General features: G+C 41.6%; 2 protein-coding genes across 5 annotated transcripts in view; one reads left to right on the top strand and one right to left on the bottom strand.

Moving 5' to 3' along the window:
- Nucleotides 1-24,544, top strand: part of RHOA (ras homolog family member A) — a 59,636-nt gene that overhangs the window by 29,738 nt on the left and 5,354 nt on the right. Inside the window, exons 3-6 of one of the 3 annotated variants that reach the window (XM_055080090.1) lie at nt 17,250-17,334; nt 18,615-18,733; nt 19,533-19,690; nt 23,834-23,954. In XM_055080090.1, coding sequence (XP_054936065.1) covers nt 19,535-19,690; nt 23,834-23,954 — 277 coding nt within the window. In that variant the 5' untranslated portion in view covers nt 17,250-17,334; nt 18,615-18,733; nt 19,533-19,534. The remainder of the gene's footprint in view (nt 1-17,249; nt 17,335-18,614; nt 18,734-19,532; nt 19,691-23,833; nt 23,955-24,544) is intronic. The other 2 variants (XM_007129866.3, XM_007129865.3) reach the window with 2 other exon arrangements.
- LOC102983352 (NADH dehydrogenase [ubiquinone] 1 beta subcomplex subunit 8, mitochondrial-like) overlaps nt 17,347-24,544 on the bottom strand; it is a 10,598-nt gene continuing 3,400 nt past the window's right edge. Inside the window, exon 2 of one of the 2 annotated variants that reach the window (XM_055080091.1) lies at nt 17,347-18,187. In XM_055080091.1, the coding sequence (XP_054936066.1) occupies nt 17,499-17,960 (462 nt within the window). In that variant the 5' untranslated portion in view covers nt 17,961-18,187 and the 3' untranslated portion in view covers nt 17,347-17,498. Of the gene's footprint in view, nt 18,188-19,696; nt 23,562-24,544 lie in introns of those variants that run through there. The other variant, XR_008615809.1, reaches the window with a different exon arrangement.

Raw genomic sequence — 24,544 nt, 5'->3', positions numbered from 1 at the left:
CCCCCAGCCCCGCCCCCCATTCCCTGCATCTGTGCAGCGCTGTCCCCGCCTGAGCATCCCTCCCTCCTCGGAGCCCCTCCCCCTCGGCATCCGGGTGCAGTGGGTGAACCTTCCCCGTGGCCCAGGGCTGCGCTCGTTCCTCGCCACCTGTCCTCTGCCTCCACTCCTGGGGTCCTTGAGGATGGAGATGACACCCCCACGGGAGCGGTTCTGAACTAATCACTTGAGTTCATCAGGATTGGCTGGGACAAGCACGCAGCTCTCTGCTCACCTCCACGCTTTATCCGTCTTGTTCCACATCTTCAACGCCTTCCCTCTCTCTCTGTTCTCTCCAGCTGCTCCAATACTAACCATCCGCTAAGAACAAGCTCAATTCCCACCTCCTCCGTAAAGCCCTCCAGGACTACCCTCTGTTGATTCTTTTCCCTCTGAGATCCTAGAGCACGCTATACCAACCAGTTTTCAGGGGGAAATTCTTTGCCTCTCCTCCTGTGTGTTCATCTTTTCTCTCCAACTCGACTATAGCGTTCTTGAACGGAAATCAGTATTACCGAGTGACTGAATATACTTTTCACGAGTAAGAAAATCAACTTAGGATTTTTTAACTTTACAGTAATGCGAAAGCAATACGCATTCAGTAGAAACTACTTCGACTTTTGAATTTTGAGCTTTCCTCGGGCCCACCGTATGGGGAAAGACACTTCCTCCTGATGCTGGGTGGCAAAGCCCCAGCTCCCCACCAGCCACGCGACCACACCAGGAGACAGCGGATAGATGCAACCACCACGGACCCAGACAAGCACTCTGCTTGTCAGTACAGTAGTCAATAAATTACACGAGATGGTCAGCACTTTATTAAAAAATAGTCCTTGCATTAGATGATTTTGCCCAACTATAGGCTAACCTAGGTGTTCTGAGTGCACTGAATGTAGGTGAAGCTAAGCAGTGATGTTTGACACGTCAGGTGTATTAAATGCATTTTCAATTTATGATATTTTCAACTTACCATGGGTTTACTGGGACGTAACCCCATGGTAAGTTGAGGAAGATCTGTACAACAGAAGCAGCAGCCAAGGAACCAGTAGGAGAAATAATGGTTTTTATTTAAAGACAGTCACGGCATGGAAGCAACCTAAGTGTCCATCAACAGATGAATGGATAAAGAAGATGTGGCACATATATACAATGGAATATTACTCAGCCATAAAAAGAAATGAAACTGAGTTATTTGTAATGAGGTGGATAGACCTGGAGTCTGTCATACAGAGTGAAGTAAGTCAGAAGGAGAAAAACAAATACCGTATGCTAACACATATATATGGAATCTAAGAAAAAAAATGTCATGAAGAGATTAGTGGTAGGATGGGAATAAAACACAGACCTACTAGAGCATGGACTTGAGGACGTGGGGAGGGGGAAGGGTAAGCTGTGATGAAGTGAGAGAGTGGCAGGGACATATATGCACTACCAAATGTAAATTAGATAGCTAGTGGGAAGCTGCCGCATAGCACAGGGAGATCACCTCTGTGCTTTGTGACCATGAGAGGGGTGGGATAGGGAGGGTGGGAGGGAGGGAGACGCAAGAGGGAAGAGATATGGGAACACATGTAGATGTATAACTGATTCACTTTGTTGTAAGGCAGAAACTAACCATTGTAAAACAGTTATACTCCAATAAAGATGTTAAAAAAAAAAGTGGGTTGTCTTTTCACTTTCTTGATGGTGCCCTTTGAGACACAAAACTTTTTAATTTTGATGAGGTTCAATTTAAGTTTTCTTTCGTTGACTTTGCTTGTGGTGTCATATCCAAGAAATCATTGCTAAACCCAATGACAGGAAGATTTTTCCCCAGTATTTTAAGGTTTTTATAGTTTTCCTCTTGTATCTATTTTGAGTTAACTTTGTTTATTGTATAAGGTCGGAGTTTAAACTTTTGCATGTGAATATCCATTTTCCCCAGCACTGTTTATTGGAAAGATTGTCCTTTCCTCATAGAATGGTCTTGGCCCCTTGTCAAAAATCAGTTGACCATATATGTGAAGGTTTATTTCTGTTCTCTTTCCTATTCCATTTGTCTATATGTCTATGTTTATATTAGTACCACATTGCTTTTTGGTTTACTACTAGCTTTGTAGTGAGTTTTGAAATTAGGAAGTCCTCCAACTTAATTTTTCTTTTCCAAGATTGTTTTGGCTATTCTGGGTCCCTTGGATTTCCATATGAATTTTAGGAGCAGCTTCTTAATTTCTGGCAAAGAAGCTAGCTAGGATTTTGGTAAGGAATGCATTGAATATGTAGATCAATTTGAGGAGTATTGCCACCTTTACAATATTAAATCTTCCTATCCATGAACACAGATGTCTTTCCATTTATTTAGATCATCTTCCTTTTTTTGCAACCACCCCTCCCCAACTTCCTTTTTCTCCTTACTTGTACCTAGAACCTTAGGCATTTAAAGGTGAAGAAGCCTTGTCTCCCACCACTTTGTAGAAAATAAAAGGGAAATTGCCAGAAATAGCAAACACTTGAATAATGCCGTTATAGACTTTTTCCTTTATATGAACATGTCTAATTCTCGTAACTGCCCTATGGGATCGCCTAGTATTCTCATTTTAGAGATAAAGAAATTGAAGCACAGAAAGGCTGACTTGTCCAAGGTCACGCAGCTAACCAGTAAGGGGCAGAACAAGGCCCTGAACTAATAAACAATTTGTTCCAGAGTCCATATTCCTAAACACTCTACTCTCACCCTTCTCTCCCCCGCAAACATCAAGAAGCAATCCTGGGCTTCCCTGGTGGCGCAGTGGTTGAGATTCCACCTGCCGATGCAGGGGACATGGGTTCGTGCCCCGGTCCAGGAAGATCCCACATGCCGCGGAGCGGCTAGGCCCGTGAGCCATGGCCGCTGAGCCTGCGCGTCCAGAGCCTGTGCTCCGCAACGAGAGAGGCCCGCATACAGCAAAAAAAAAAAAAAAAAAGCAATCCTGCAGGTTTTAGTGTCCTTTTCTCTTTTGCCTATCCAAGCAAATCTTGGTGACATTGTGAAACATTCAGTTAAGGGTCTTTCCTGGTGGTCCAATGGTTAAGACTCTGCACTCCCAATGCAGGGGGCCCGGGTTCAAACCCTGGTCAGTGAACTAGATCCCGCATGCCGCAGCCACCCCGGCACAGCCAGATAGATATTTTAGAAAGAAAGGAAGGGAAGGAAGGATAGATTCAATTAATATGTAACTTACAGTGATTGATTACTCTGAATTATTTCTCCTTAACTGAGTTTTCCATATATTTGTTCAAAAGTCCTGTGGTTGTAAAAATATTTCACGTTTTCCCTAGCTTTCTATCCTTTTATAATTTTTTTGTATACATTCTTTTCAGAATGTCATTTGCATACCAGGGGAAGAGAGCTGCCAAATTTGTCGAGTGTGTTTGAGTTGCTGTGAAGTCATCGATTTGGTTCTAGTGTGTCTTAAGTCTGTTTACTCCCATGGAGGGGGACAGATCATCATCTGTCAAGCAAGGGTAGTAGCTTTCTGAGCTTCAGGAAGCTCTGCTACAGTAAGACTTACAAGTGGTGGCCAGCTCTTTTCACACTTCTTCTTACAAGTCTTAATGATTCCCTTGGTGACTACAGCCTATTTGCACTCCTGCCTGTCTTGCTTACCTGGTTGCACAGTGTGGGAGTGGTCTGTCCTTCATACACTTTTCAACTGTTAAGAGTGGCTGCTTCTTGCACTTGGGTAGGTGAACTACAATGATGCATTAACATTCAGTTCTCTCCATTTCACACAGCAGTCTGGTGATTTCCTCATGTTTGTGTAACCATGATGTTGAGTCACATTTGTCTGAATAGCTTCCTGAAGGCTTTCTGGAGCTGTTTAGCACCTAGAGTTTAGTGTACAACATTCTAGAGTCTTCCTAAATTAAATTGGATTGGAAATTAAAAATAACTCACTGAACCAAAAGCAAATATTGTAAGGCACTAATAATTGACTTAATTCCCTATATTTTTAATCCTTTAGTCTTTAGTTTTCAATTAATGAAATAGTCCTATTAAGGTGACTATCTAGGACACTTCAGTGGTTCTCAAAGTGGTCCCTAGATTAGTGGTGTTAGCATCACATGAGAACTTGATAGAAATGCAGATTCTCAGCCCCTACCACAGAACTACTGAATCAGAACTTCTGGGGATGGGTCCATTAATCTGGGCTTAAACAAGCCCTCTCTCCAGGTGATTCTGATGCATGTTAAACTTTGAGAACCTCTTAATCAGTGTATGCACTGTAGGGGTAAAAATGAAGCACCCACCACCTACTAGGTACCCCAGAATAATTTTCAGTGAGTCTTACAATTTCTCTGAAATCTGCTTATCTGCTTCTTAGTGATTGATAGTCTAACCTACTCTGTTACTCTTTTGGCTTCTGTTAAAAAAATCTCAATCTACATCTTAGTATGTTTCATAGGTATCTTATTTCCCCAGTAGGATTGAATTTCTTAGTTCAAAGCAATCCATTTTCACAAAAGCAGCTTTCCAAAATGGCCAGTAAACACAGGAAAAGGTGTTCAACACCACTAGTCATCAGAGACATGCAAATTAAAGCCATAATGAGATATCACTAAACACCCACCAACTTGACTAAAATTTGAAAAGTATCGTTGAATGGGAAGCATTTACTGCTTGTGGGAGTATATAACTACTTTGCAAAACTGTTTAGTAGTATGTACTAAAGCAAAACATTCTCTTAGGTATAAACCCACAAAATTGTTTAGTAAATAAGTATACTAAACATGTACAAGATTTGTCATAACAGTATTCCTAAAAGGCCCAAATAATCAGTCACGAGCAGAATACGACACAGCTATGAAAGTAAACCAAGTGCTATTTGAAGCAACCTGTATGAATTTCTGAAAGATTGTTAAAATAAAGTAGCCCCAAACAAAGTTCAAGATCAGCAAAGAAATTTAAACCCAGGCAAAACCAATCCACAGTGAAAGAAATCAGACTAGTCCAGGAATGACTTAGGAGGAAGGGGACATGGGACCTTCTGGGATGCTGATGTTGTTTCTTGATCTTGGTGGTTGTTACATGGATGTGCTCACTTCGTGAAATACCTTTAAAAAATTTTTTTTTGTTGTTGTTTACCCCAAAAGATTAACTCCTGGGGTATTAATCAGTTCTTTTAACACTTCTTTCCTTGTGCTTTGTATCATTGTTTTCTTTATTGCTTTCCTCTGACATCTTAAGACTTTTGAGATTTAGTCTTTGTTCTCTTTTTTTGTAAAACCTCCCCCACCTTTTTTTTTTTTTTTTTAACATATGCAGTGTAAGTTAAGAGTGATTGAGGAATAATCAAGGAAGGTTCATCTCTCATGAAGTAATCATCTACTAGGTGTTTATTTGGGTTTTATAGGCTCTTATAAAATGCAGATGTAGCTGAAAGAGTTGAGCCTATCATTTACACTTCCTATATTATTGCTGTACTCTATTGGTTTTCCTCACACCTACCTGAGACCATGACTCAAGGAATTGAAATTTGTATTAGAAGAATTGATTTGGGGAAGAAGGGGCCCTTTTAGAAAAGCCAGAATAGGTGCTGGCTTGTTGTTTGCTTTCATTCCATCTAAGAAAATGCCTTTTCCCTTTTGCAAATGGGTTCTCACTTCATTATTAGAAAATAAAATTTTTAGAATTAAGAATAAGGCAGTGGTTTATATTCAGGATTCAGCATTACTCCATTTGTGTCATCATAAGGAAATGTCCTTACATAGATGATTTGGTAAGGCAAAAGAACTCTGGAGTAGCCTGAATTGTCTGGGTAAATCTAGGTTAAATAAAGTTTTAGCAGAACAGTATAAGAATTGGGGGCAGCACTCAGAAGCTTACAGATCAGCTCATAGTGGCTGGAAATAATCATTTTGGAACACAGCCTCCACCATTAATAATACTGGGACAGACAGGGTTGGGAGAACATAACTTTGAGACTAGATAGGAACGTGAGCCACAAACTAAAGCTCTCCGTATCTCAGAACTGCTTTGCCTGTGTTGAGATCAGAGTTCTTTGGCTTACTGCGAGGGCTTGAGCAGAATGCATCTGCCAGAGATAGTACTGGGCATCACTTCAGATCTGCTGCTACCAAATCTGGGCTCTCATTGGGAGCTTGAAAAATTCTAGCTTGTGGCTTGAGTAAGCTGATTATCTTGCTGGTACTTTGATGACTGCCTAAGGAATTTTTTAGAAAAAAAGTTGGAATGCTAGATCCTGGGCTAGATGTCCTTTGCAGTAAGACCTTATGCTACTTTATTTTGGGAGAACTCATATAGATTGTGTCCTAAAATGAATTTCAGGAAAGCCTTTTTTCTGCTTAAAGGCTACTAATAATATTAAATGATTGTTGCCAAATTAGTCTCCCAGTACCCTTCAGTAGCTCTTGGCTTGTGTAGATGGAGATGGTTTAAGTTGCATGTTTTCTCTTTATAAGTAGATTCTTCCAGAGACCTTAACCTGGGCCAAGTATAGGTCTCACCTCTTTAGAGCAATGTAAATCACTCTGTAAGACACAGAGGTGAAGCTCGTTAGTTAGACTTGGGTCCCTAATGTTTTGAGGTTAAAGATACAGTAACAGAATTTTGTTAGGTGAGTAATTTCATTTGAAAGAAATTTGGCTTAGTTACCAAAGCAAGCAGAGTTTGGGTTAAATAAAGTTTCAAATTTTATATCTGAATCAAGTCAACTTTTAATTTTGTGAATCTGTCATTTAAGACCCAAAGAGCTCTGCTTTTATTGCTTTATAATCCCCAGGTTCCCACAGCCCCCTCCTGGAGTTCAATTAATTTGCTAGAGTGACTCACAGAACTCAGGAAAATATTTAACTTACTAGATTACCAGTTTCTTATATAAGAAACAGGCAGATGCATAGGGCAAGGTATGTGGGAAGGGGCACAGAGCTTCCCTACCCTCTTTGGGTGTGTCACTCTTACAACACCAACCTGGAAGCTCTCTGAACCCTTTTGGGTTTGGGAGGGGCTTCATTATGCAGGTATGATTGATTAAATCACCAGCCAATGGTGATTAATTCAACCTCCAACCCCTCTTTCCTGTTTGGGGGTGGGGGGTAGACTGAAAGTTCCAACCCTCTAATCACATGGTTGGTTCCCCTGGCAACCAGTCCCCATCCTTGGGGATTTTCCAAAAGTCACCTCATTAACTTAAACTCAGGTATGGTTGAAAAGAGCTTGTTATGAATAACAAGACACTCTTCACCCTGATTACACTGGAGCTATTTGAGGCCAAAAGACCAAATATTATAACAACTCTCTGTTGCACATATCGCTTGGGAATTACTAAGGTTTTAGGAGCTGTGTGCCAGGAGCTGGGATGAAGACCAAATAAGAAATATATATTTCTTATTATAAATATATATCATAATATCACAGTTATACACAAAAATGGTTAAAATGGCAAATTTTGTTATATATTATCACTTCTAAAAATAATGCAGTATGCCAAAAACCATTGAATTATATACCTCTTTTCCCAGCTTTATTGAGATATAATTGACATACAGTATTGTGTAAGTATGTACAAAGTGTTAGATGCACTTACATTGAAAAGTGATTACCACCAAAGCATTAGCTAACACCTGCACCACGTCACATAATTACCATTTCTTTTTTTTGTGGTGAGAACATTTAAGATTTACTTCCTCAGCAACGTTCAAGTACATGATACAGTATCATTAACTCTAATCATTATGCTTTACTGAGATCCCCAGAATTGTATACTTTAAATGGATAAATTGTATAGTATGTGAATTATATTTCTTTTTTAAATATTTATTTATTTATTTGTCTGCATCGGGTCTTTAGTTGTGGCATGTGGATCTTCCATTGTGGTGTGCAGGCTCTAGAGCACGCAGGCTTAGCTGCCCCGCAGCAAGTGGAATCTTAGTTCCCCAACCAGGACTCGAACCCACATCCCCTACATTGGAAGGCAGATTCTTTTTGTTATTTATTTATTTATTTTTAAAAATTTTGGCTGTGTTGGGTCTTCGTTGCTGTGCGTGGGCCTTCTCTAGTTGCTGCGAGCGGGGGCTACTCTTCGTTGCAGTACATGGGCTTCTCATTGTGGTAGCTTCTCGTTGCAGAGCACAGGCTCTAGGCACGCGGGCTTCAGTAGCTGTGGCTCGCGGGCTCAGTAGTTGTGGCTCGCGGGCTCAGTAGTTGTGGCACATGGGCTTAGTTGCTCCACAGCATGTGGTATCTTTGGGACCAGGGCTTGAACCTGTGTCCCCTGCTTTGGCAGGTGGATTCTTAACCACTGGGCCACCAGGGAAGTCCTATGAATTATACTTCAATTGGAATATTTTTTAAGAAAGATTCTATATGTGTGTATACATCCACTGTATAATACACATATAACACTGTAGAAAAACGTCTTTTCATATGTGTCATGTTCCCCCATCCCCTTGCCCCCTGACCACTTAGACGTCACATACCTTTCATTGTGTGTCAGTGGGCACAGGGCTTCCACGACATGTTTGCTTAGTAGACCTGGCCTATTTTATCTGTTTACTGGCAGAAATTTAAGCTAATGGAGTTTGGTTGATCTGTAGGGCTCTTTGGCAATGAGTAAATCCTTTGTTGTCTATCCCAATTGCACAAGTTACATTTCAGCATTCTCTCTAAAAATGGAAGTTTTAGAACTGTGTACCTTATATGCTAAAACAGTTTTTCAGTTTGAAAATGTATTTTAATAACATACTGGCCTTATACTCAGTAAAATATAGTAACTCTAAGCTTCTTTTCTCATTAGTAAAATGAATGATAATTAAACCTGCCTTTGGAGAAGTTCAGGATCAAATCAGTTCCTGTCAAATGTGTAACAGGTACATTGTGATATACCAGTGTAAGTTGTCATTGTCATGGTGGCTGATCAAGGTCCACGCGGTTTAAGATCTGTTGTAGTATAGCATATTTTGAAACTTATGACACCATTTGTATCATTAAAGAGAGAACCAGAAGAATGATTAGCATAGTGTGTTTTTTGAAGAAGTTGTATGTCAGGTAATAGGGTGAGGCAGAAATGGAGTCGAGAGCCACAAGTAGCCTGTGATTAGCAGTAGGCATCACTATCAGATGTGGCAGTGAAGTGTATCAGTGGTTGTCCTCCAAAAACCCAAGCCTCTGATGGGGCTGGTGAGGTATATGCCTCGGAAAGTGCTTCATCATCAATGCCAGCAGAAGAATCACCCTTGAAAGGGGCATTGCTCCAAGTACTTATGACTATGTCAACCAGGATTTGCACATCATAAAAAAAATGTTCTTGCCTTCTGCCCTCCCCTCTGTCCTCAGTGCTGTTCAGGGAGGATGTTTATGTCCAGACAGCCCTTATTTCCTCTTATGGAAGGAAGGTGGTGGTTTCCAGAAGGGTGACCTCTTGCCATTCACTCCCAGCACTGCTTCTTAGCAGCAGGGCCAGTCCTGTACTGAGTTCCAACCTTTGATAAGTTTTAAGTCTTTGAACAAATAAAACAAAAGTTCCTGCTTTCTAATAGAAACCTTTAAATAGCAATTAGTAATTCTTTATTGTATTTTATGTTTTAACCACTAGATCATTGAATGCCAGCCGCAGACAGCCACCCATGTGGCCTTGTTGAGTTCACCCTATTGCTGTAGCTTAAGGCATTCTGGACACAGAGTTAGAAGGTCTTTCTGACTTTTTTGGTGTGGTCATCAGTAATTTTGTGAATGAGACTATACCAGGAAGACTGTGGGGCTTTCATGTTGTCTATAGAATAGTAACTGACATCAGAGCAAAGCAACAGGGGAGTTCCCTGGCAGTCCAGTGGTTAGGACTTAGCGCTGTCACTGCCAGGGCCCCGGGTTCGATCCCTGGTTGGGGAACTAAGATCGCGCAAGCTGTGCAGCGCGGCCAAAAAACCCCAAAAGCAAAGCAACAGGGGCAAGGTAGGCTCCATCCACATCTAAGTCAGGGCACCTTAATTTGTCATTGTTGTGATTGATTCTGAGAGGTTGCAGCAGCCACTGATAATGCCATTGTTCCCATCCTGGGAATTTTCTTGGCCTTGAAAATCAGGGGGCAGGGCTGGGCCCAGTATACTTGGCACACTGTACGCCTGTGAAGAGTAGTCACTAAGAGCATGTATCTTTGCTGTGGTGCTACCTGGCTTTCTAACAGCATTTTACAGGGATGTTTTCAGATGTGAAGGATCCAGTTGCAATACAGTGATAGTAGGAGGTATGTACTTAAAATTGGGGGCTTTTGAAAGGCAGATAGCAAACATTATATATGGTATATCAGACCAGAGGGGAAGCTGCAATGTTGAGACTCCAAAAACATCCGTGGTAAGTCAGGCAGAAGTAGCTTCAGTTGATATACTTTGGTAGTCTGTTTTTCAAAGGAATGTCATTGAAATTCTCTACTGAGTACAGCACATGTCCAGGTCCAGTTAGTATTACACACTAAGTCTTTTTCAGTATTTTAGTGCTTGACCTGTGGTAGTTTGAGTGGAATTTCAGTTTTCTGAGACTATAGGTTTTTCATCAGTATTTTGGGGAAACATATCCCTTCTTTAGACTTTTATTCCTCTGTACATGGATCCCATTCAGTGTATTCTTGCCACATTAATGCAGCTGGGAATACAGTTCCAAGGGATAGGCCAAGCCAGAAGCATAGTCCCTGTCCTGGAGGAACTTAAACCCCAGGAATGGATATGAGTCAAGCACAGAGAAATAAACTGCCACATCTCTCACATAGAGGTAGGATGTCTGGTAAAAGTGGTTGAACTGATACGTATAAGAACCAAGAGCAGTCCAAAGCCCCACTTTTAGGCAGCATCTCATTTTGGGGAGTGGAAGCCGTAGGACCAGAAATAGGCTTTGAAACAGAAGGTGGTAGTTGAGATGGACAGGTGAGTTGTTCTTTTCTGGGGAAAGGGAAACATTTTTCAAAGAAGGCATTGCTTTGAGCTGAGGTGGAGGAATTTTACAAGGCCAGTTAACAGAATCAGGTGTATAAGGAATGGAGAGAAGTTGTGAAGATAAAATAGGTTGCTGTTAGAATTTTAGAGGGTCGTAGAGTTTAAGGCTGATGTGTCTTGACCTGACTTTGGCATTGACCTTCTAAAGACCTTTGAGCAAAAACAGATGGGCTGAAGCCCAGGCCTAAGAATGGAGTATTTGACTGCAACAGGCAGGATAGAAGGGAAGTGAGGAAACCAGTTGGATTTTTGCTTTTTTCCAGGTAGGGAGTACTGAGGACTTGAACTGAAAACCATGACTGTAGGAATGCAAGGGGAAGTGTTAGTGGTGGAAGTGAGACCCGTGAAGGGGTAGAATTCTTCAGAACTTGACAGTAGTCATACTGTGAAGAACAAAGGAAGCAAAAGAGTCTTTTAACCTCAGGGTTTCTACAGTGAGTTGAGTGTGTTAGGAGTGTAATTTTGTTTTTGTCACCAAGATTGGGGGAACTGGGAAGAGACTTGACAGAGTTGGGATGATGTCTTGGAGACGTTGAATTTGATATGCAAGCAGAGCACAGAGTTCAGGTGTATCAGGAGTTTGAGAACAGGGACTGGGTCAGAGATAGAGATTTGAGAATCATGTGCATAAAAGTAATACTTGAAGAACTGAAACCCCCAGAGATAGGTAGAGTATTAGGAGAGTGAAGGTAAAAAACAATCTTGAAGGGAGTCGTTAGGTGTGGAGGCTGTAGCTAAGGAGACGGAAGACTTAAGAGGTCAGCACATCAGCATACTTTGTCAAGGAGGTCCAAGGATAGGAAGGTGAGGTGGTAAAAAAATATCAAGGAGAATGAGGACTGGATTTTGTGAAGGTAGGTCATTAGTGACTTTTGAGAAAGTTTCAGTAGAAATTTGGGCAGAATGCAGATTGGAAGAATTTAAGCAAGTGAGTGGGTATGAAGCAAGCAGAAATTTGTACCTTTTCTCTGAAACAGATCAGAGAGAGGAAGGTTAGTAGAGGAAAGCATGGATGTGGAGATTTCTTGTTTTAGAATAGGGCACCCTGCACTTTATTGTAGACTGAAAGAAGGAGCCAGTAGACAGGAGAGATGAAAGGGATGTGGGATACCACAGGTGGCAATAGTGTATGAATTGAAAGGTGCTAGAGGACCTAAGGTTAGACCTGGGCAGGAGAGAGACCCTAGTAGTAGTAACTGCTCTTCACTGAGTGCCTCTCATAATGCCAGACCCTGTAAGAGATGGCAGATTCCACATACCTCCTCTAAAGGGGTGCTGCACTGGAGGGCTATGGTGTGGGCTCCTGAGAGTCACTGATCTATCTGCTCTTGTGACTGTTGAGTACTAAGTGTGGGATTACATGGGACACTGCATGTAGCCTCTCAGTTGCTTTTCTTGGGCACCCATGTCTATTTACATATGGATGGGAAATACATTGCAATATTGGTTGTCTTGTTTTCTTTGTTAACAGTAACTGCTTAATGTAATTTGCTGATATTTGTTTCACAGCCAGAACACATTGTTTTTTGAGATTTGAGGAAAGGCTGGTTTTGTGATGCAGAGAACATAAACTCGGAGTGGGTACTTTCTGTGCCCTTTTAGCACCATGAGAGAGCTCCTTTCGACTTGAGTGAGGGTAGCACAGTAACTTATGCTGACGGTTTTGAACTGAGGAAAATAATAAAGAACTTTTAAAAGAAATATAGTCACTTGCATACTATTACAGGTAACTTAAATAGATATAACTGACTTACTGGAAAAATAGACCTCTACTCAAAGCTCTTAAGAATTATATCTGAAACAATTCAGAGTCTAGAAATAGAAAATGATACATCTGGCAGATAGACTGCAGAGAGCTCAGTGTGATTTCCTTTCTCAAGCTGGCAAGCCATATACATTAAAAGATATTGGGTTATAACAAAGTGGAAAGGAAAGATACTAGAGTAAAAAAAAAATTCCTGGGTCGTTTCAGGAAAAATTAGCGAGTTTCATTTTCTGATGTTTGTACTTTTCACATCTTGTCAACAACTCTGGTTGTATTGCCAGACTCCTAGCTTCCCAGAAATTACCTTGTAATTGTAGGCTTTTCATTTTCATTTTGTCCCATAATCACTTGTGATTTCTGTCTTTGTCATCAGTAGAAGCTGAATGGTTTTATACTTTTCCTGGGTGAAATGTTCCCCAGGGAAAATTTTCAAGAGCCTTTTTGGTTGCTCCCTGGCATTTTCATTTTGTGTGTCCTTAACCACATTAGATTTAGAGGAATTGTTTCTTGAGAATTGAGTGCTTTCTAGGAAGGATGCTATTCAAAGATAGCAGCCTTTTTTTGAACCAGGGAAATTCCTGACGCATTTTGTTTGCATCCTGGAAGGTCCTGGTTCCTTGACTTTGGGCATAAACCAGTACCAAGTTAGGCCTGAGGAGATGGGTAAAGTCTTGGCATGAATTTGAGAGCATGAGAAAAAGTAGAAAATGGTTTGTGAATCCTTTCAAGATGTTAGCAGTCAGACTGAACACAGAGGAAGGACTTTTAAAGAGGTAAATTCATTAGTGTCTATGCCCTGGATTATTTCATAGGAGACTGAAAATGAAGTAATCTATCTCTCCTTTCTCATTAAAAAATTTTTTTTTGTTTTGTTTTTGGATTTACTTAGTACCTACTACATGTCCACTAAGGTACTGAACCACATAGGGCTGCAAAGAAATTTAAGATATGTCGTTTGCTCTGAGGTGACTTGCAGTCTGGTTGGAAGACAAAACACAGGTGACCCAAGTATAGGGCCTTGAAGTGGGTCCCATATTTATTAGGAATCCAAAGCAAAAATTGAGGGAGGGATACAGAAGCTGAATGGATGGCCAAAGTGCTGAGCTATAACTTAAAGGGCTGGTCTCTATATAGTACTGTCTGATTGCGTGGTCCTGTTGTTTAAAGAATTGTATTGAGCACATTTTCCCTTTACGTATATGCTAAATATTGTGCTTTCATTATTAGTATTATCCATAATCCTCAATTTGCTTTTTTGAAGAAAATAAAAAGTCTTTAAAAATTACTAGATAATATTGTGGGTTGGTTAAAATTTCATAATATCTGTGTATATTCTTAGCCAGGCACATATTGACTGCAGTATACTGCAGATGTTCTGAGAACTCACGAATGATGACAACGTCAGCCCTTCCCATTATGGAACTTTATGCTTATGGGTTTACATGTATTTAATTTTAAAGCTAAATTTCTTATGTTTTCTAGACAAAAAAATTTAGTTTCCTTCATGTACCCCAATGGATTGTCTCACCCACTCTAGTTTGAGAAACATTCCCTTCAGACAACATGATTTTGTCAGTGAGTATGTATTATTGAGGATTAGTTTGACTATAGGTAATGGGGACCTGAAAAATATTACCTTAAACAAGACAGTTATTTTTCCTTCACATAAAAGAAGTGTGGAAGTAGGCAGTTGAGCTGAGATGGTGGCTGTCAAGATATCTGGGACCTAGGCTCCTTCTACCCTTTATTCCTCCAACTCCAGGGTGTGGCACTCATCTTCATATTCTAGGACGACTTTTTCTAAACAGCCCTGACTCCAGATTTAAGCAGCAGGAAGGAGGAAGGGGGTGAGAAGGGCATGAGACTTCAACTTTAAGGAAGACTTCTGGAAGTCCCACAAAATACTGATTATATCTCAGGGGCTAGAACTTTGTACATGGCCATACCTAATATAAGGGAAGCTAAGAAATGTAGTCTTTTAGCTGGGCAACAAAGTGCACAACTAAAAATTGGAGTGCCGTTCTAAGAGGTAATGGTGGGAATTGGGGTTGACCACTAGACTGTGCCAAATGGAGGGAGTCTTCATGCTTTGCTTTGTTTTGCTTTTTTATTAACAGCTTTATTAAAGATCCACATACCTTACAATTCACCCATTTAAAGTGTACAGTTTAGTTGTATATAGAATATTCATAGAGTTGTGCAATCATCTGAGAATGATTTTGGAAAAATTTCATCACCCTATAAAGAAACCCTATTCCCTTGGTAGTCATTCCCTATTCCTCCCTCCTCCAACTCCCTTCCCCTGGCAATCACCAATCTATCTCTGTATTTGCCCATTCTGGACCTTTCAAATAAATGGAATTACACAATATGTGGTTCTTTTTAGCTAACTTCTTTCACAAATTGTAATGTTTTCAAGGTTCATCTATGTTGTAGCATGTATTAGTATTCTCCCCACACACACTTTATTGCTGAATAATATTCCATTGTGTAGATAAACCACATTTTATCCATTCATCCATTGTTAGACATTTGGTTTGTTTCTACTTTTTGCTGATGATGAATAATGCTGCTGTGAACATTCATGTGAAGTTTTTGTGTGGACACATGTTTCCATTTCTCTTGGAGTAGAATTGCTGGGTCATGGATCTAGTCGGATCCTTTGCCCATTTTTTAAAATTTATTTATTTATTTATTTCTGCATTGGGTCTTCGTTGCTGCGTGCAGGCTTTCTCTAGTTGCATCAAGCTACTCTTCGTTGTGGTGCGTGGGCTTCTCGTTGCAGTGGCTTCTCTTGTTCCGGAACATGGGCTCTAGGCACGCGGACTTCAGTAGTTGTGACGTACAGGCTTAGTTGCTCTAAGGCACGTGGGATCTTCCTGGACCAGGGCTTGAACCCGTGTCCACTGCATTGGCAGGCGGATTCTTAACCATTGTGCCACCAGGAAAGTCCCCTTTGCCCATTTTTAAATTGGATTGTTTGTCTAGTTATTATTGAGTTGTAGGAGTTCTTTATATATTCTGGGTCCAAATCAACCTTGACCGCAACGAGAGACCCTGAGCCAGACTACCAACCTAAGCTGCTTTTTTGTTGTTCAGTTTTAAGAGTTTTTTATGTATTCTAGATACAAGTCCCTTATCAGATACGTTATTTGCAAACATTGCTCCTATTCTGTGGGTTGTCTTCTCATTTTCTTGATGCTATCTCTTTAACCACAAAAGTTTTAAAAATTTTTATGAAGTCTAATTTATCTTTTTTCTTTGGTTCCTGGTGATGGATATATTTGTGAATATACTATCCACAGTATATTGTGATAAATATATTATTCACAATAACCAAAAGGTGGAAGCAACCCAAGTGTCAGCAGATGAATGAATAAATAAGATGTGGTATATACATATTGATACAATGGAATCTTATTCAGTCTTAAAGGAAATTCTGACACATGCTACAAAGTGAAGAAACCTCGAAGACATTATGCTTAGTGAAATAAGCCTGTCACAAAAGGACAAATACTGTTATGATTCCACTTACAAGAGGTAGCTGGAGTAGTAAAATTCATAGAGGCAGAAAGTAGAATGGTGGTTGCCAGAGGGGAGGTAGGGGAAATGGGGAGTTATTGTTTAATGAATATAGAACTTAGGTTTTGGAAGGTGAAAAAAGTTCTGGAAATGGATGGTGGTGATGGTTGCACAACAGTGTTGAATGTAAGTAATGCCACCAAAGTTATTACTTAAGATTTGTTTAAGTAGTAGATTTTATGTATATTTTACTGCGTTTTTTTCTTTCTTTTTTTTTTTTTAATCTGCATTGGGTCTTGCTGCACGCAGGCTTTCTCTGGTTGAGGTGAGCGGGGGCTACTCTTCGTTGCGGTGCATAGGCTTCTCATTGCGGTGGCTTCTCTTTGCTGCAGAGCACAGGTGGGCTCTAGGCGCACGGGCTTCAGTAGTTGGCACACCGGCTCAGTAGTTGTGGCTCGTGGGCTCTAGAGCGCAGGCTCAGTAGTTGTGGCACACAAGCTTACTTGCTCTGCGGCATCTGGGATCTTCCCGGACCAGGGCTTGAACCCGTGTGTCCTGCATTGGCAGGCAGGTTCTTAACCACTGCACCCCCAGGGAAGCCCTACTGTGTTTTGTTTGTTTGTTTGTTTGTTTGCAGTACGCGGGCCTCTCACTGTTGTGACCTCTCCCGTTGCGGAGCGCAGGCTCAGCGGCCATGGCTCACGGGCCCAGCCGCTCCGCGGCATGTGGGATCTTCCCAGACTGGGGCACGAACCCGTGTCCCCTGCATCGGCAGGCGGACTCAACCACTGCACCACCAGGGAAGCCCCCCCCTACTGCGTTTTTTGTTGTTGTTGCTGGTTAATTAAAAAATGTCTTTTGTGGTTTTAGCTCTTACATTTGGGTCTATAATCCATCTTGAGTTAATTTTGTATATGATGTGAGGTAGATTTCTAATTTCCTTCTTTTGTATATATCTATTCAGTTGCCTCAGCACCATTTGTTGAAAAGGCTGTTTTTCCTCTATTGGATTGTCTTGGCATCCTCGTTGAAAACTGTTTGACCCTAAGGTGAGGGATTATTTCTGTATTCTCACTTCTACTCTATTGATCTATACATGTTTTTTTTTTTTTTTTTTTTTACGACAGCACTAAGTTTTATTAAGGATTTCATTAAGGTAAAATCTCTAGGATTAAAGGAGTCAGTTAGGGGGCACAAAGCCCACGAAGCCTCCTCAGATCTCATAGTTAAACACCGCCTCAGGTTCTTTGTTGGGATTGCCACCACGTTCCAGATACAGATTGTTGTAAGTATACTGCTTTGGCCCCACAGGCTGGTAAGTGGGGTAAGTCTCCCTTACCCAAAATATGAACAGCATGAAGGCCACGAAGCCAAAGAGGTGCTTACACATAAGATTCCAAGAAACAGGAGTGGGGGACATGTCCACGCGGTTCCTGATATACATGTCTAGGTCCCAGTACGTCGGTTCACCCCAGTTCAACTGCAGGTCTGGGTGGTCCCAGTCATACCATGGATCCCTCTCCTGCTGTGAGTGGTCAGGGAGCTTCAGGTAGTCACCATACCTGTCCGTGCACCCATCGGCACCATGTTTCGGGCTGCCCTTTGCAGCCATCGGACTCCCAGGACCCCCGCCCTGGCTGCTGCCATCTTCACCTTCCTGTTTCACCCCGCACATGCACAAAGACCTATATGTCTGTCTTTATGACACTGCAACACTGTCTTCATTACTGTACCTTTATAGTAAGTTTTGAAATCAGGAAGTGTAAGTCCTGCAACTTTGCTCTTCATTTTTATGATTGTTTTGGCCATTCTGGGTCCATTGAATTTCCTTGTACATATTCTGATCAGTTGTCAATTTCTGCAAAGAAGCCAGCTGGGATTTTGATAGGGATTGTGTTGAATCTGTAGATGAATTTGGAGGATATTGCCATTTAACAATATTGTCTTTTAGTCCATAAACATGAATGTCTTTCCATTTATTTAGATCTTTAATTTCTCTCAACATTGTTTTTTTAAGTTTTCAAGAGTATGTTTTGTACTTCTTTGTTAAATTTCTTCCTATCTTGTTCTTTTTGATGCTATTGTAAGTGAAATTGTTTTCTTAATTTCATTTTCAGTTTGTTCATTGCTAGGGAATAGAAATACAATTGATTTTTGTATGTTGATCTTGTATCCTGCAACCTTGCTGAATTTATTAGTTCTAATAGTTTTTTAGTGGATTCCTTAGGATTTCCCATATATAAGATTATGTCATCTGCAAATTAAGATAATTTTACTTCTTCTTTTCCAATCTGGATGTCTTTTATGTTGTCTTTTGCCTAATTGCTAGAACCTCCTTAGAAGTGGCAAGAGTGGATAGAACCTCCTTAGAAGTGGCAAGAGTGGACTTCCTTGTCTTGTTCCTGATGTTGGGGAAAAGCTTTCAATATGTTCATCATTAAGTATAATGTTAGTTATGGGTTGTTTGTTTGCTTGTTTGTTTGTTTTTGCGGTACGCGAGCCTCTCACTGTTGTGGCCTCTCCCGTTGCGGAGCACAGGCTCTGGACTTGTCATTGGGATTCAACTAAAAGAATTTGAATACTTGGGCTGCTTAATAGAATATACAAAGTTTCTTAAAAACAGTTACTAAATTTTAGGTACAGTGGTATCTCATCTGTATAATGGGAGAAAAGCAAGTATCTCAAAGGATTGTTAAGGAGATTAAATGTCTTAATATATTTAAAGCATCTAATTGAAACATTGGAAGCAGTCTTTTACAATGTATTTTCTAGTTATTATTATTTTAATTAATTTATTTATTTATTTTTGGCTGTGTTGGGTCTTTGTTTCTGTGCAAGGGCTTTCTCTAGTTGGGGCAAGCGGGGGCCACTTTTCATCACAGTGCGCCGGCCTCTCACTATCGCGGCCTCTCTTGTTGCAGAACACAGGCTCCAGACACGCAGGCTCAGAAGTTGTGGCTCACAGGCCCAGTTGCTCTGCGGCATGTGGGATCCTCCCAGACCAGGGCTTGAACCCGTGTCCCCTGCATTGGCAGGCAGATTCTCAACCACTGCGCCACCAGGGAAGCCCCCTAGTTATGGGTTTTTGGTATGACTTTTTGGTGCCAAGTGGAAAGATGTACTAGCATTTTATATTTTGGTGTGCTACTAGAGGCTTGTGCTCCATGGTCAGAAAAGTGTGTGCCATAGACTGAAACTATTACAGCTTCTTGTGCATTCTAGACAACACTTTTGTCTTGTGTTTCAGCAATGGCTGCCATCCGGAAGAAACTGGTGATTGTTGGAGATGGAGCCTGTGGCAAGACTTGCTTGCTCATTGTCTTTAGCAAGGACCAGTTCCCAGAGGTGTATGTACCTACGGTGTTTGAGAACTATGTGGCAGATATTGAAGTGGACGGAAAGCAGGTGAGTATACTTTTCATAACAACTGGTACTATTTTGCATGTTAGGCTATTCATAGAGCCTGGAGAGAATTAGGCCTTTTTGTCTCTTCAGTACACAATATAACAAAAATGTTAGAATGAGAAATCTGTTCTCATCCTGTCTTTTAGCTCAATTTTGTTCATTTTTAACTGTTACCATCTAGACTTTGTCCACATTCATATGTATTTCACATGGGGAAGCCTTAGAATATGTGTTCTTTCCAGCTTTATTTATATTTGAAATTTAGTTTGTTGCCAAATGGATCATACTAAAATGAACCTCTTTGTATGGATGGACTTTTTTTTCTGTCATAGTATTTCATTAAGTGCTGAAGTTTGAGATTACTAGGTCAACGGGTCCTTATTGATTATGCTTCTAAAGGGTTGTACCGATCTATACCATCAGCAGTGTGACATTTAAACATCGTCACATTTAATTTTTTTAATGTTTTTTTACTTTAACATAAACAGGCTGCTACATTTGCTTCAATTACCTGTCACTGGTGGTGAGGACAGTGTTTCCTCCTGTCTGCCCTGAAAGCCCACCAGCAAGACTGGAGCAAAGCTCTTCTGGAATTAGACTTTTTTTTTCCTCTTCTGCTCCCTTTTGTTGTCAAAATAATATTTTATCCAGATTCCTATACATCTTTTGATGAGGAATGAAATTCTCATTGCAAATGGGTTAGCTGAAAAGAAAACTAGAACAAGGGGCTCTTCTCCAACACACTCAGTCCTCTTAAGGCATTCAGTCTCATGCTGCTAGCACCTAATTTATTGGCTCCCACAATTCTGTCTCCTTTCTTCCTTCTCATATTCTTGCTTTACCTGTTATCCCTTTCTGTCCCAGTATTACCTAGCCTCATTTTGTGGGACTGTGTATGGAAAGCACATTAGGCCAACTGCTTAGAATTCTAGGGTCCCTCATAGGGTATCTTGATACTTCTATGACCGTGAGTAAGCTGCCTAATCTTTGAGCCACTTTCATTTGTAAAGTGGTTTAAGCTATTTTACGGTTGACATCGGGGGTCTATGAAGTGACTGAAGGCATTTGGAAGCACCAAAGCACTTGACAAGTTGGGCTGAACAAGAGCCTACTCAGAACCGTCTTTTATAGTTTATCCAGTTGCCGTGTGGGCCACAATGATTGCTCTCATGCCATTAGGAACCCCAAGGCACCCTTCTTGTCAAGAATGGATGAAAAAAACACATGAATTCCAGCGTAACAGAACTTTGTCTGGGTCCTACCCGGCAGGTGGCCCATCAGTACTGTGTTGTCAATTCAACTTTCAGTCAGTTCTCTGCATGATGCTTGAATACAGGGTTTCTGTGGGCCTGATAGGAAGATCGGTTTTGTGTAGAGACAGGGCCCAATTGTGACAAGCTGGGTGAAAATGTGCTGAGATCTTTGGGCCTGCTGTCACATAACAGCCCTCTCATCTAATTTAGATTGCCATGCATACACAGAAAGACCCAATGGCTTGAGGAAAACAGGATTAGGTTGGTATTTTCATAGCATATTTCTCAGAAGCCTACTTGAATATATATTGCTGGTTTTATCTTGTCATTCAGACAATGACAGCTTTTGGTTGCTATGTGTCTGTGACCATCATTTGGGAGAGTCTTTTCCACCTGTGGCAGTATATATGTTTTGGGGTTAGCAATGACTCTTTTCTGTCGTCTTTGAAACATCCTCTGTGCCTTGGTGTCTTGGAATGACCAGGATCTTACCTTTAAGAAATTTAGGGACTTTGGGACTTCCTTGGTGGTCCAGTGGTTAAGACTCCACGCTCCCAGTGCAAGGGGCCCAGGTTCGATCCCTAGTCAGGGAACTAGATCCCGCATGCCACAACTAAAAGATCCTACATGCCCCAACGAAGATCTTTCACATGGCAATGAAGATTCCGTGTGCCACGACTAAGACCCAGCACAGCCAAATAAACAAACGAATAAATAACTTTTTGTTTGTTTGTTTGTTTTTTGCGGTACGCGGGCCTCTGCTGCGGCCTCTCCCGTTGCGGAGCACAGGCTCCAGACGCGCAGGCCCAGCGGCCATGGCTTACGGGCCCAGCCGCTCCGCGGCATGTGGGATCCTTCCGGACTGGGGCACGAACCCGTGTCCCCTGCATCGGCAGGCGGACTCTCAACCACTGTGCCACCAGGGAAGCCCCTAAATAAATAACTTTTTAAGAAATAAGAAGAAATTTAGGGACTTATAAACCTTGAGACCTGGTGCAGCCAAATAAATAAATAAATTTTTTTTTAAAAGGAAATTTAGGAACTTTGACTTATAAACCTTGAGGAATGGTCTATGAATATCTTTCTTGCTCTGCCAACCTTGAACATGCCTGACGTTGGCAAAATAGGGGAGCCCTTCACCCAGGGAGAGAAACCCTGAAAGAAAGGTACTTGATCTGGAAGAGGGTATCACAGTCTAGCTACCTACCTTAGAGCAAGTCGGTGGCCTCAGGGTGGGAGAGGGCGCCTCTTGAAAATGTTCCCATAAAAGTATGCACTAACAGAGCCTAGGGAACCATCCAAAATTCTAGGTGATCATGGTCTAAGAAATAGGCCTACCAAAAATAGAAAGGCCCATTCTGACATGAGACAGTCCTGACACCCTGAAATCATTTATCAGGAGACAATCAGAGTTGGCTGTTGTGTCTGACTGAATACCCATGAGGTGTGGAGGAGCCAGAGGAGTAGGATTTGGAAGAGAATGAATGCGCTGTACCATCCTGAGATCAGACCAGCTGTGAGGATTGGGCATCAGTATGTCACAGATTCCTATACCAAGCTGATGGTATGTGTGCATGACAGAGGTGCAATGGGACATGTGGAAGTTGTGAGTGACACATCCTGGGGCAGAGGTTCAAGGTGGAAGAGATAATTAGCCATCAACTTTAAGGTAGGAATAATATTTAGAAACTCTGAAATATGGGCTCTGAAAGTGTTAGGAATAGAAGACTATCCTAGACATTGGAGGGAGAACTCCTTGGGCCCCAAAGGGCTCCTGAGCAAAGGGTGTTAAAAATCCACTGTGACAGTAGGAAGTGACAGGGCTGACTGCAGTGCTGGACAATGTGGAAGCGGGACTATGTCCAGAGCCCAGACATCAGTTTGCCCTCCTACCACTGGAAAGTGAGTAGGTTCCCAGGTGTGAAGGGAGTACCCTCCTACCTATGTGATGCTTTCATTCAGCCATTCAGACATTTTTTTGAGCAGTAAAGGGAGAGCCATAGGCCTTTCTTGTCAGCTCAGACCTTGCCTAACACCCAGGATGGTGTCTTTTCTTACCCATCAACTCAAATACAGTCTTGTTTCAACATTTCCACACTGGAGCAGAATGATGAGACAAAGTAAGGAAATGGTTGAATGAGAATGTATTAGGAAAAGTTACTTGTTCTGGTTTTTCCCTCTCTTGCCTTGTATACCTAGTAGAATGTTGTTTACAGTTGATTTCCCTTCTTGTTCATTCACTTTTTTTCCTATGTAGAATGTTATTTGTAATTAAGTACTTATAAGCTACAAAGTTTTTTGTTTGTTTGTTTATTTATTTGGTTGCATTGGGTCTTCGTTGCTGTGCACAGGCTTTCTCTAGTTGTGTCGAGCGGGCACTACTCTTCGTTGCGGTGTGCAGGCTTCCCGTTGCAGTGGCTTCTCTCATTGCAGCATGGGCTCTAGGCACACGGGCTTCAGTAGTTGTGGCTCACGGGCTGTAGCGCTCAGGCTCAGTAGTTGCAGCACATGGGCTCAGCTGCTCCACGGCATGTGGGATCTTCCCAGACCAGGGATTGAACCCGTGTCCCCCTGCATTGGCAGGTGGATTCTTAACCACTGCACCACCAGAGAAGTCCCTACAAAGTTATTTTTGACTTGACGTTTTGAATTAGGTACTTTATTCAATTCTAGCATCTGTTTATAAAATTTGCAATTTTGAGAAATTTCAACCTAAAACAATTTAAATACCCCTTCCCACCTTCAGGCTTGATTCTAATAAAAGTGAACACACCTGTATTTTACTATTTTGGACAGTCTGTCATTTGAAGGTACTGTGTTAAGTGTCACTTCTTCTGAAAGTAAGTGGTGGGATTAACCTACACTCTTGTGTTTATTTTTCCTATCATAGGTAGAGTTGGCTTTGTGGGACACAGCTGGGCAGGAAGATTATGATCGCTTGAGGCCTCTCTCCTACCCGGATACTGATGTTATACTGATGTGTTTCTCCATTGACAGCCCTGATAGTTTAGGTGAGTAGCCTTGCAGCCTGATGTTTGTCACTGCCTGTGTGCCTGGCCGACCTTTGGTTTCTCAGGTCCTTTCTGGGCATCAAGTGACTGAAAAGCAGACATGAGTTTCGGAGAAAGAATCATCAGTGGCCAGAGTCCTAGAGCCTTGGGACTGTAGAGCCTGAGCCCTGAGTCCCTTTTCAGCCTAGGTCTCCCATGACTGCCATGTCCACCTTGTAAAGTAGGTGGGTTCCGAATACAAAGCTATTTTTTGTCTTTTTTTGGTTGGGTTGGGGGGAGCTGCGCTGCACAGCTTTCCCCGACCAGGGCACTTGAACCCGCACCCTCAGCAGTGAAAGCGTGGAGTCCTAGCCACTGGACCACCAGGGCATTCCCCAAAGCTATTTTTTGGACTAAGATTTGGGGAAGGTTTTTTTGGGGTGTCCACACCTTTTTTCAGTACTTGATATTGAGCCTGCTGCTTCCCAAAATCTAGACCGACTGATGACTTGGTGATTCCTGGTAATGTGGTTTTTTTTTGTTGTTTTTTTTTTTTTTTTTTTTTTTTTGTGGTACGGGGGCCTCCCCCTTTTGTGGCCTTTCCCCTTGCG

The sequence above is a fragment of the Physeter macrocephalus genome, chromosome 18 (genome assembly GCF_002837175.3).
Source record: "Physeter macrocephalus isolate SW-GA chromosome 18, ASM283717v5, whole genome shotgun sequence".
Classification (NCBI taxonomy): Eukaryota; Metazoa; Chordata; class Mammalia; order Artiodactyla; family Physeteridae; genus Physeter; species Physeter macrocephalus.
The sequence above is the reverse complement of the archived record's forward strand: the minus strand, read 5'-3'. Positions and strand labels throughout refer to the sequence as shown.